Source organism: Pholcus phalangioides, unplaced genomic scaffold, assembly GCF_987345545.1.
Source record: "Pholcus phalangioides strain wild (caught in Gottingen) unplaced genomic scaffold, Ppha-v1.0 ptg000011l_1, whole genome shotgun sequence".
NCBI lineage: Eukaryota > Metazoa > Arthropoda > Arachnida > Araneae > Pholcidae > Pholcus > Pholcus phalangioides.
The window spans coordinates 41,130,658-41,144,059 of NW_028301604.1; the positions used below are offsets into that span (position 1 = coordinate 41,130,658).

General features: G+C 38.8%; 1 protein-coding gene across 12 annotated transcripts in view; it reads left to right on the forward strand.

Annotated features, from left to right (window-relative positions):
* The window catches only part of Oga (O-GlcNAcase), a 338,350-nt gene that overhangs the window by 253,026 nt on the left and 71,922 nt on the right, over positions 1-13,402 (forward strand). For all 12 annotated transcript variants that reach the window (XM_089239539.1, XM_089239538.1, XM_089239540.1 and 9 more), the window contains one exon: positions 1,109-1,194. In XM_089239539.1, the coding sequence (XP_089095665.1) occupies positions 1,109-1,194 (86 nt within the window). The remainder of the gene's footprint in view (positions 1-1,108; positions 1,195-13,402) is intronic.

The window sequence follows — 13,402 nt, forward strand, 5'->3', positions numbered from 1 at the left end:
ATGTAAACAGTATACTCAAATGTCCCACAACTTTACTCTGTGGTGATGGTTGTCAATTTAAATTATCAGAGAACTTGATATGTGAATCCAACTAAATCATTAACAATCCAATCCAATCATTGATTAAAAAACTAAAATACATACAACGGAATTATTCAATTTCAAAATACGCATTAGAGATATACACCATTCATTATGGTTTTAAAGAATTGATGATCGAAACCATCTTTGATCGATGATTAAACCCATTTTTCACAACTTTATCAGTTCATAATAGAATTTCAGTTTTATGTGAATATTATGAGTGGGGGAACAGGGCATCTGTCCTAGAGACATTTTGAATTCATTACCTTCAAAAAAACATTTTAAATTAACAGAAATTGAAAAGATAATTTTTTGTACAGAAATTGCACATAAAGGTATTTTCTTTCAATATTTTAATTTATTCAAAAAAGTAATTTTAATTTTCGATTGTCTTGGGCTGTCTATAGAGCATCATTTGGCCTGGGGGCCCATGATTTTTCTGAGACCCCACCTGGCAAATTTTTGAAAATTTTAACTGGTTCTCATTTTTGTGAGGCCCACATTTTCTTGAGATGCCCTGGTGGGCCCATGCATTAAGACGGCACTGGTCTTGGGGCGGACGTGGGACCCCTATACCCCCTCCTGCATAGCTTTGTTACATTTAACTGTGGTAAAAATCTTACCACTACTGCAAAAGTATGTTGAAGAACAGGTCATTGCTGAAATCAAATAGATTCAAAACAAAAAAAATGGGACATTCTACTTCAAAAATTATTTAAAGTGCCAACCGTTATTGTCTTTGCATCCTTGTTCCCTAATGCAATCAGGCATAGCCACACTTCAGAAATGCCTACTCTTTTACATACTACTCATCTACATAAAATTCCACCTTGCATTCATTTTTTCATTTCTTTTGAAGTATATATTTTTGAATGAACATGTGAGCAGCACTAGCGCTTTTGTCATTCGAAAAGCTATTTTTGCTATTTCTCCATTCTATATTTTCATATCTCTTGATTTTTGTTCCTATTAATATATATTTGTCAGTTATATTGCTCTTATTATAGTTATTAATTATTTCCAGGGTTTTCTAAAGGGTACAAGGAAGCTTTTATGAGTGGTGACCAAGAGCCTTGGGTGTTTCTTGGAGGTCTCACTACTGAACTACAAGTATGCAAGATTTCTAACTAATCATGACATGCAAATGCCAGTAAGTTAAGTTATGAAACAATAGCAGTCATCATTATGTGAACCACCCACAACCTTGGTTTATTGCTATCAAGCTTTGACCAATTCACTACTGTTTGTCACTCTGAATGTGCAACTTGCATCACAATATATATTGATGTACCCTGAGAAAGTGCCTTAAGTTGTGTGGAATGCAAGACCTATCCCAGGCACAAGGGAACAAAGCAGTTATATTTGGGTGTCATATTTGATGGGGCTGCATTGCCAATTTTATTAGTTTTTCTAGTCCTTTAAAAAAAGGAATTAGTGAGATATTTATTTCACTAATCTTGAAAACTAACCCATCAGCATCCACATGCAGAATATTCCATGATTTGTCCCTTATCGCAAAGCTCAGACTAGTCTGCAAAATATGGCTGTTTGTTGTTTTTTTTCCACCGAAAGCAAAATAATCTACTTCCTACAATAGTCGCCTTTTGCAAAATTGTCAAGCAATCTCAAATTATTTCTGGAGGTAAATAAAAATACTTGGAAGTCATAATTAAACTTAGTTCAATATTTTAAATACACTAGTTTTGTTCTTTTCTTCCCAAATATTGCCAAACTCAGTATAGTACTTGGTACATACAAATAAATGAATAAAGTGCTCTATCAAAAAAGGTTTGATGTAGTCCACCTGTTTGTGAAACCCTTGGATTTGTGAAGTGAGTAGCAGATTTAGAGCTGTGATTCAAATAGAGAAGAAAAGCAAAATGCAGGATAATTCTGTATTTTTTGCTGCTAAATTAGTTGAAATATCAATCTCAAGAGTGGAATTTATATATTGTGTTAGTCTTTTTTTTTTCTTTTGACATTCACAATATTTAATTGCTGTTAAAATGAGTAAATTTGTGAACCGACAAGAGCCATCCAAAGGGGAAAACTCTGTAAGTATGCACTATATTCTGCTGTACTTACTTGCTGCAACAATATGTGCATTGCTGCATTGCTACATTGCTCCTGTGTTAAACTAATTCCAGTACCTGCCACTCCTACAGATAATGGAAGAACTCTATCGTTACAAAATTTTGGTTTCAATCCCCAAAGTACTTGGGAAAGTGCCCAACCTATTACAACTAGTTCTAACTTCATATGGCCATGGATCTTGTCACCTGATCAATTGACTGATGACTGACCCTTGAAATGTGAGTGCAACAAAGATGGTTGCATCCCCAGATTCTTTTTATGGTCCACAGACAACAAATTGAAAACAGCAAACTATATTTACATTAAAAACCATTTATTGTTAAGAATTAAATTCCCCTTTCTTTTTTTTGTTAACATTTTACATTTCAAATTGAACACTAAATTCAATAATTTTGAAATATGAATCACAAAACAGGTCAATCATTGCCCACAAAGAATAACAATGAACAATCTTGCCAACATAAAGTTTTTTTTGGTTTCTGATTTTATCCAAACATTCAAATTAATCAGATCAAGGTCAAGTTGTCAGAGTAATTCCATCACTGCCCTACACAAATTATCAGTTAGCAGTCGATTCTTTGGACGATCCTCCATTTCGAAAAATGCCTCCAATAGTCCAGGTATAGTTATCAGCTCAAGTCAGGATGGTCAGTTTCTCCCCATTTAGAAATGTGCAGAAGGAGATAACTAGAAAATAGATCAAATCCCTTGACTGGTGAGGATAGCAATGAGATAACTTGGTGATTCATTGTAGGTATGGCAACACTGAACCTGTTCAAGGATCTCAAACATAATATTAGATCATTAACTGATAATTATCCGGTAATAAATGTGCAAAAGCACAGACTGTAAATTATTGTATTTTAGCCTTAAAACTTTAATGACCAATGGTCAAATGTTAAACTCGAGACATGAGTACAAAATGATGACAGAAATAGAAGTAGTATCTGATCCCGATCGTAAGCAATACTTATGGCCGTATTCACAGAGCGGCTGTCAAATGGCCAATTGACTAATATGCAGGTGAATGTTAAAGTGCATATTAGAAAAGATCGGTATTCTCGGCAAACCAGGCTGTTACAAGTCCACAGTGCTAAACGACTGAAGTTGATGAGCTTGATGCTGATTGGTCAGCGAAGATCATGTGTTGTTTCTTTTTTCTTCTGCTGCTGCGAGATAGTTTTGAAAACAAGATGGAGAGCAATTCATGTTCATTATCATCGTGTGATGGTATGTGTTTTTGTTATGGGTAGTTTTATTTTGTTGACTAAAAAGTAACGAATTAGATAAATTTCAAGAAACAGATGCCTGTGACATCGATCTCATAAAAAAAACATGCCAATTGCATTTCTCAAAGATGTGGAGGAATCCAATTATGATTCTCAAGCAGTTGATGAGGTATGTAAAGCTTTAGTTTTAAGTTATATTTATTTCCTTTCTATAAAAAAGCAGCACAAGTCATCCATATTACAAATGTTAAAAAAAATTAGTGATTTCATGAAAGAATATGAATTTCTCTTTTTTCCATATGGAAATAAAAATAATTTTCCATTCAAAAACAGAGGAATATGTATGTGTATTCGATTATGCCATCAAAGAAATGCCGGTTTTTGTAAACAATACCAATGGGCAGTGCTGTCTTAAAACGTGGGCCCACAGGGGCCTCAAGTGAAGAGGGGCTTCACAAAAATGAGATCTGGTTGAAATTTTTGAGAATTTGTTTGGTAGGGCCTCAGAAAAATCAATTGGCCTGAGGCCCATGATATTCTTAAGACGACCCTGCCAATGGAGGAAGAGAGAATATGCTATTTCCATTAGTGAAATCATCATTTGTAAGTGTATAATTACTAGAGCCTGGATTATATGCAAATGCATATTTTAGCATTTTTTGTCGTTAAAGCATATAAATGCATAAAACTGCATAATTTTCAAAATAAGTGCATATTTTCATATACTTAGAAAAATTCAAAGAAATCCTCTGAAATTAAATAAGTTTATCGTCTTTTTCCCCTAATTTATATACAATCAAACCTCCTTAGTGCGTCACCCAGTTAACACGTCACTCCGCTTACCGAGTCACTGTTTGGAAGTCCCAATTGTCCTCAGGCAGGGATTGGCACAGCTATGGCTTACTTCGTTTAACGAGTCACTCCGCTTACTAAGTAATATTTTTGCTCTCCCAAGAGGGACTCATTAACAAGGTTTGACTGTATATATTTTTTTTCGGACTTACAAAGAAAACTGATCTCTAGAGAAGGGTATATGTCATACCGCAACAAGAGAGGATAAAATTCATCCAAAATTGGGTCACATTTTTTTCATAATTTCTGAAGTCATAAAAAATGAATTTAAATTGAAGATGAATTTTTTTTAAAAAAATACTGTGGTTCTCATTAAACAGATCTCTTTTAATTCCGAAACATACAATAATATGGTAGAAAAAATTACTTGAAAGTAACTCTTAAATAAGTGTTGTCAAACAGAAAAATAGGTTAAGAATTTATGAATACGTATTAGATTTCTTATTTGTATTTATATTCATCAGTTTTGAGTTTCAAATAAGCTATTAAAATTATAATCTACATTATTATTTCACTGTGATTGGTTCATGTGTGAAGTATAGTTACGATCTATAAATTATAGATGGCGTGAATTTGTTCTATGGCTCTCAAAAATATCAAAATCTGTTGGCAACAGCAGTTTATACCAGTTTCGGTTTAGCGCAAAGACATGCAATTGGTGGAGAACTGGCAGAGGGTTGGCAAGAACATTCTAGAGGGTTCCACCTTTCCAGACAGTGGCTCCACAGACCTGGTACTATGCAATAGAAATTTATGGAATGGTCTTTTTCTTGAAGTTTCGACCAGAGCTATAAATAGTGAAGTGATCACAAGAGAGGGAATGCATGAAAAGTCAGTTGTGATTGAACTTTGCAAGAAAGTTTTAGCTCTCTGATTAGCTTGTAAATACGTGTAAATTGTGTTCTGTTAATAAATCTCTGTTTGTCCATCGAACCACTTCTTGTTTTGCAATCTTGAAGTCTTGAGGAAATTGTCCGGAACAATTTGGTGTCAGAAGTGGGGTAATTCAAGACTTGCATGAAAATGAGAAGAATGGACATGAATGAAATGCGAGAACAGCTGAATCAACTGATGTCTGTGATGGGCCATATGAAATCAGGCATCGAAGAGAAAATTCAGTCTATGAGCTCTGCTATGAAAGACGATGTGATCAACTCCATTGCCGCTGTCAGTCTTTCAATTTGCAAAATCTCTGTCAATTAGTATATTCTAGATTGGATAAACTCAATTCCAGATTCTACCACATACGAGACAAAATTATTATTTGATTATTTACATAAGGACTATTACGATTATGAACTGATTATCTGTGGATGATGCTATGATCACAATTTTTACTTTATTTTAGTTTTTACAACCAGATTCTTTGTTGTATATATGTATATCGTTGTTTGTTAATTTCACATAAATTAATAAATTTCCGGATACACCCATCCGCGGGAAAGCTTCAATATCTGTCTGAGATGGGAAGCGGGGTGTGTCCGGTCCTTCAATATTCAATGTCAATCTCTCCATCACTGACATAGAAAAGATGTAACCACTGTCAACACATCCATTGCTGCCATCAAGGAAGATGTCACCATCTCCATTGCTGCCATCAGAGGGGATATTTCCACTGTGAAGGGAGACATTGCCATAACTGACATGAAGGATGATGTCGCCACTGCCATGGAGAAGGATGACATAAAAACTGCCATAGCTGAAGTGAAATAACTCTCCGAAGAAATTAATGAAGTTAACGAGAAACTCTTGAAGCGGATACTGGAGCTAGAAAAGAGAATTCAAGAGCCTACGTTTTGTGCGAATGCTCACCAGGTCCTGCCAGCCATAGTTGATGTCAGCCGGCCCGAACATCAAGCCCTCGCCATATGAGGAAAGACATCCTGGTCGATCTTCAGGACGCAGTTCGAGATGATCGCCTCTGACAACGGATGGGACTGCGTTCTCAAGGCCTTCCACCTAGCCACCGCTCTTCAAGGGGAAGCAAGCTGCGGAAGCGCTTCAGACACTTGCCGTCGAGGACTGATCCAGCTATCCAGCCCTGACGAACGCGCTTGAGCTGAGGTTTGGAGAAAATTATCTCAAGGACTTTCACTGGCTGCAACTTAAGACCAGGCAGCAGAAGGCTGGTGGGCTGGTGAACTGTTGCAAGAACTGGCTATGGAAAGGCTCTCTCCCAGTTGGCATATCCTGATTGCCTGCCGGACATCAGAAATGGACTGACCCTGCAGTGCTTCGTCGACTCAGTCAAGGACCCTAATATCCAGCAAGCCTTGCGTCTGGGTGAATACAAGGATGTGAAAAGTGCTCTCATCTACGCCATGACGTATGAAGCAGCCCATCAAGCTCCTAGACGCGAGTGAGGAGTGGTCAGCACTGCTGTTGCGGAGGACTCTACGGGAGACATCATCTGAGAGCTACAAGATCTCCTGAAGAGTGCAGAGAAGGATCGTGGGATTCAGGGAGACAAGTCATTCGGGAGCTGGAAACGGCATGAAAAAGGCCACCTGTAGAGCGCATGCTCAGTCGCAGCTACCACTGTTGAAGATGCACCATGCCGAGTGTACTGTTGGCAAAGTGTGGTTATATGCGAGTACAGATGGAAATAATATGAAAATAATGATCTGCAAATTAATGGATTTATTAAATGAAAGCATATTGATCTCCACCAGGAATCATTGAGAAATTAAAGTCCATATTACGTTTAACATATGAATACCAACATAACTGATAAAAAAAACGCAAACATTGGGCGATCAAAATGGCTCACAAGGGTGGTGCTGACAGGGCCTGGGACAAATACAATCATTTTTTATTTTTTCCATGCTGTGAATTCATTGGCCATAGGAACTCAAATAGCCTCAGTTCCCAGGTTCCGGCACGTAAGTCTCAAGCACTGTAACAACCCTTATTTACCTTTTTTTCACACTGTATATTCACTACAGAGGGGCCCATTTTAACCTGACCTAAGGGCCCGCCAAAGATCACAGCCCAGCAGGAGGGAAAAGATGGTAAAGAAAATAACAAACATTGACAATATCTTGGAAAGTTTAACCTCTAGTTCGATAGCAATAGTAAAATACCTCTTCTCTAAACGCTGTCTTCGGTGTCAACTGTTTTGTTAATAAACAATAAAGTCGCCGGCCTTCGCAGCTTGTAATTAAACGCAGTGCTTTTTTTCCAAAATGGCCGTCTTTGTTGACGCTCGCTGACAGGGAAGACTGGAGAGGGGAAAACGCGTCGTTAGAGCCTGTTCTTGGTCTTTGTCTGTCATTATAAATGGCAAGTGCGACGTTATGATGGGCGAAAAATTTGGATTATTTCAAAAGAAACTAATTATGGTAAAAGATATTCTCCTTCGAAATGAAGTGCTGTAAAAATGAGAGTAAATCTATTTTTAGAGAAAAAAATGAAGGTTTTTGGCATTTACTAAGAGTGAATACATTTTTGCTATACCGTTCGGTATCGGACACGTAGAAATTTTCTACCTATTTCCAATACTCGTATTCATTCGACGTACCAGCATTGCATCAACATCGATCTGATGCATGACAATACCGTTGTGCTACAAGGGATATGTTCTTGTAGATTCTGTTGCGTTAGTTATATAATAAATGTTTAATTATGTTTAAATTGTGAAGGAAATGTTGACTTGTTCCTATTACAACAATTGGTGACCTGGTCCATCCCGAATGCTCTTCTGCTCAATTCCCATTGTCATGGCAATGAATGTGAAACTGCCACTTTTCTGGAGCAGCGAACCTGAACTCTTCAGCAGCGCAGTCATTGTTCTTCATTCACAAGATCGAAGATCATCTCACGAAGTTTCACCTCATCATCAACGCGCTTGGCCCAGAAGAACTGAAGCTTGTGAAACCACTACTTCACTCCGCAGACACAAACACATTTACAAGAACCTCAAGACTACTTTCCGATTATGCCCAATCAAAGCAAGCCAAAACCAGGCTCCTGCTGCAGCTCTCTTTCGGAAGTCAATGTCTTACACCAGGGGCGTTCGGTGGGGGAGGGGATCAAAGTGATAGAACAATAGATTTGGCCATCTTTTTCCCTTTTTTTTGGTCATTTTCTCACATTTCGGGGGAGACCAGACCCCAAGTCTCCCCCCCCCCCCCCGCTGCTACGACCTTGTCTTACACCCCCTTCTATGAAGAATGCGAGAACTTTCTGAAAATTCACCCGCCGGCGATTTCCTAAATCACTGTTCCTGCCCCTACTCCCGCCACACGTGCAGTGTATCTTGCCATTTTGGAACAGCCTCTCGAAGCCTTAGCAAAACATACCAACCAGATCCTCGTAGTGACTCCAACAAATGCCGAAAGCACAACTGTGTTATTGGAAGTGTCAGCCGCTTGTGTGATCACAGAGCTCACGGAGAAACTTTCAGTGCTCACCGAAAAAGTCAACAGGATTTCCAATTTGAAAGCCGATGTAGATGAACCGAAAATTGCAGAAGAACCACTGCTATACGTGTTTCAGAACTATATGAAGTTCCTTCATCAGTAGCAGAAAATAAGAAGAAAACATGCCTTTAAATACCGTTTAAATGAGCGTAGAAGATATGTAACCAACCAAGACTTTAACCGCTCATCCATAGCCCAACACTGTTGGTTCTTTGACCATAAATTTGACTTCTCTTCTGCCAAAATCATTCAAAAATGCCCTTCACCATCTAACTTGGATTTCTTCGAATCATTCCACATCAACAAAAACACAAACCAGTTGGTCAATGACTTAACTAGCACACCACCCTTCTCAAAAATGAGGCAATTTTTATAATAATTATTCTTCTCCATCACTATCACGTTCTCGTTTGCGATTGGCTCCACCATTTTTCTTTTTCCATCCTCCTCTACTCTTTTGCAGCCTGTTCATTTTGAATTTGACTCTTTCATCTGCAAAAGTGAGTAACTTCCACTATAAGGAGTTTTTCTTAGTTTCTGCTACTGATGAAGGAACTTCATATAGTTCCAAAACACATATAGCCGTGGTTTTTTGCAATTTTGGGTTCATCTACATCAGCTTTCAAATTGTATTGTCTAACCCAAAAGGTAATTCATTTCTTTTACCATTTCATGTTTCAAAGAGAAAACATGCAAATGTAGGTCACCCTGCTCATTTTTCTGCATTTCATCCAATGCCGCCATCACGCACATGAAAAAAAAACTTGTGAACAGGGAGGGAAAAGAGATGCACTCCTCCCTTATTTTCAAACCAGCAAGTTGTCTTTTCGTCTGTACTATCAATGATAACTGGGTGTTCTTGGTCGATACTGGCAGCCAAGTCAGCATTATTCCTCATCCGTCACCCACGTCACTCAATTCTTCAGCTGAATTTAGTTTATTCACCGCGAATGGTGAGGTAATACCAAACGGTGGTACACAAGTTGTTTCGCTAAGCCTCGGTCTTCGTAGAGACTTCAAATAGCGTTTCATCTTCACCAAAACTTCGCAAGCCATTATCGCCACAAATTTCCAGAACCACTACAAGTCTATGGTAGATATCGGCAACAATCAGTTGATTGACTTGACGACAGGGCTATGAACAAAAGTTAAGCAAGTGGACTTACATATCTTACCTGTCTTGTCCGTGTCTTGGAATTCTGAATTTTATTCGCTTTTGAAAAAAATTCTGTTGCTTACCCAACTGTTCAACCTGAAAGTCAATCCACCGAAACACTATGGCCTTCATTACATTGATATTCAGGAAAATCCCCCTGTGCAATGCAAGTCCAGATGGCTTACTACTGAACAGTCTGCACAGTCTGCATTCGTCAAAAACAAGTTGGCCACATGGCTTGAACTTGGCATCATTCGACCCAGCGCAATATGCATCACTGATCCATGTTGTGAAAAAGAAAGATAACGCTTTTTGTCTCACCTGTGACTATTGCATGCTGAATCGCAACACGACACCACAACTGTACCCCATACCGCACATTCAGGATGTAAACAAACTGATAGCCGGTTGCACATTTTTTCGATATTGGATATGACTCGGGTGTATTTTCAAATCCTGATATACAGCCCTCATCAACACAAAACTACAATTTTGTGCACCCTTTGACAAATACAGCACAAACGTCACCTGGAAGCAGGGCAGTCTTAAGAGCATCATAGGTTCTCAGGCCAAGTGATTTTTCCAAAGGCCTACCTGGAAAATTCTAGGGAGTTTAAACTAACTCTCTCTCATTTTTGTGAGGCTCCTCTTCTTCTGTCTTCTCTTGAGGCCTGGGAGCCTCAAGAGAAGACGACACTGCCTAGAAGAAGTTTTCTGACGTCTTGGTGCCTATGGTCTCGTGCTCAATGCCAACAAATCAGTCCTGGCTGTCCCTGAACTGAAACCTTTTTGGGCCATACAATCAACACTCACTGTATTGGTATCAACTGTCAAGCCACTCGCTGACATAGTCACTGTCATCAAAGACTATCCACCACCAAAAACTTCAAAACAGCTGAAACGTTTCCTTGGTTTGATTGCATCCTAAAAAAGGTTCATCCCTCTATATTCTCAAATAATTAATCCACTCCAATGTTGTCTTAAAGCTAAATACAAGCCAACACATGTGCTCGATTTCATGGATGAGCAGTTGAAAGTGTTCACTGACATCAAGCAAGTTCTCTTCGAAGCAACTCTACTTTCCCACCCACATCTGAACTCTCAACTTTTTCTGTTTACCAATGCCAGAGGTAGCGCATGCCAGGGCCGCTCTCTGCAAACTTTCTTCAGACGTTCTTCTGACTCAAGACAATCACATCAATGCATCCTCGGGGGATCCTCAACAGACTGCTCTACACATGACCAGCCGCTGTCCATGCTCATCGCCAACCGGCAGAGCTCATCTTGCAGTTCATTACCACAACCGCCCTAAATAAGGATCCTGTCGACTTGATCGATTGAAACCCTTAGCTTTCTTCAGTACCTCACTCAATTCTACTCAGAAATCTAAGAGTACTTATGAACACAAACTACTGTCTATTTACCTAGCAGTAAAATATTTTCGCCATCAGTTACAAGGTCGTCACCCTACCAATGCGACTGATCAGATTTCCCATGCATTCCACCAGAAGCTCGAGTCAGTGTCTCCGATCGTCCAACGACAATTGTGTTACATCAGTGAGTACACCACCGACATCCAATATCTGCCTGGCATTCTCAACACACCAGCCGATGCTCTGTTACAAGCTGATGCACTTCATCTCGACGAAATCGTCTATGCTCTTCTGGTTGATGCCCACCAGACCAATCCAGAACTTGCTAAACTTCTCGATTTTAGTTCGACAAGCAATCAAAATTCACTAAAAATTCAATGAACGTTTCCTCCCAAATACAGACTGAACCTCTATGCTGATCATTCGAAAAAAGTCCCACGAATATTTGTTCGTCTAGCATTTCGCAAACAAGTGTTTGTAAAATTTAATTCCCTAGCCATCCGGGGGTCAAAGCATCTGTGTAACTTCTCACTAAATGATTCGTCTGGCAAACATAAAACGAGACATCACTAACTTTGCCCATGTTTGTATCGCCTGTGAATGAACCAAAGTGCACAAACACACCTGATTGCCTCTCCGAGTTTTTCCTGTGCTATCGGAGAAATTTACTCATCTGAACATCAACATTGTGTGCAGACTCTCAAACGCCCAAGGTTATGAACTGTCTTCTAACTGTTATCTGCTGATTCTCAAGATGGATCAAAGCCATCCCAATCCAATATACGTCTGTGGAGACTTGTGCGTGAGCATTATACACGAACTGGTTTTTCACAATATAGGATCCCCAGCACCATCACGACAGACCAGGGTATGCAATTTGAATATTTGAATCGCATCTATTCCACAAATTCAACAGTTTGTTCAGTATAAACCACGTCCATACGACTGCTTACAACCCTAAAGCAAATGGCTCATCGAACGCCAACATCGTCAGCTCAAACAAGCACTGAAGGCTAGCATGACAAGTGATTGGCTCGACAGTCTTCCTTCAGCTCTCCTCTGCCTCCAAACATGCTTTCGACCAGACCTCAATGCCACCGTTGCCGAAATGGCCTTCGGTTACACGCTGACATTGCATGCAGAGATTTTCGTCAAACAACATGTCCCACAGCCAGTAATCACCTATCTCGACAAATTGAAACCCACCATGGGCCCATGGTGGGTTTCAATTTATCGAGCGCTGAAGGAAGTCTGTATTAACAAGTGGAGAGTGACATTCATGTCATATATATAGCCATCTGGTGGCTCGTCGTCCATGAGCTATTAGCTGATCGGTTCACCGTCCATCGCACGTTTCCGTTTGGCACATATATGCGCTCTAGCGAAGGAAAATCTCTATCTCCTTTGTAGCTTAGTGGTCAGAGCACTCGTCCGGCAATCGAAGGACCCGGGTCAGACTCCCGGTAGAGGCAGAGATGAGTTTTTCCTTCCTTAAAAAAAATTAACACCTCAAATAATAAATATCTTCACAACATCCAGTTCCTGTATATCTTGAATCAGTTAAATATTATAACAAAAAATATGCGGAAAAAATTATTAAGACCAATAATTATGTTCTAAAAGAATGTAATTACTTTTAGCATATATTTACTCTCTGAAATTCTAATATTTAAAGTTAAAATATTTCATAGTTGTTTACGATTATTAACATTCACAATATATTTTTTATACTGTAATTTATTGGTTTATTTTTAGTTGATTTGCTATTGGAAAATGCATTGATAAATTGGAGAAATTTTTTACTAAAATTTGCAAAGATTTTCTATCACATTTTTAGAAAATTGAAATCATTATCCTCCTTTAACTGTTTGAATATTTAAGTTTGCTTCCAATGTATGAATTTGTTTGTTTAAAAGATGAAACCGTTTATATAATATTGAAAATAGCATGATTGCACATTTGAAATGTCTCGTGGAACATTGGTGGAAATGTCCATCTCGTTTGCACCACTGTTCCGCGATCAGTATAAGTCGCACAAGTAAAATATCCCTGAAAACTTGCTGCTGTGTTCCCAGACAGATTACACATGTGAAAAATTGTCGCCTGGCAGTCTAGTGGTTGGGGAGCTAGCCTCTGATTGTGAAAGTCTGGGTTCAAATCCCAGTTCTTCAATGTCTATTATCACTAACAAAT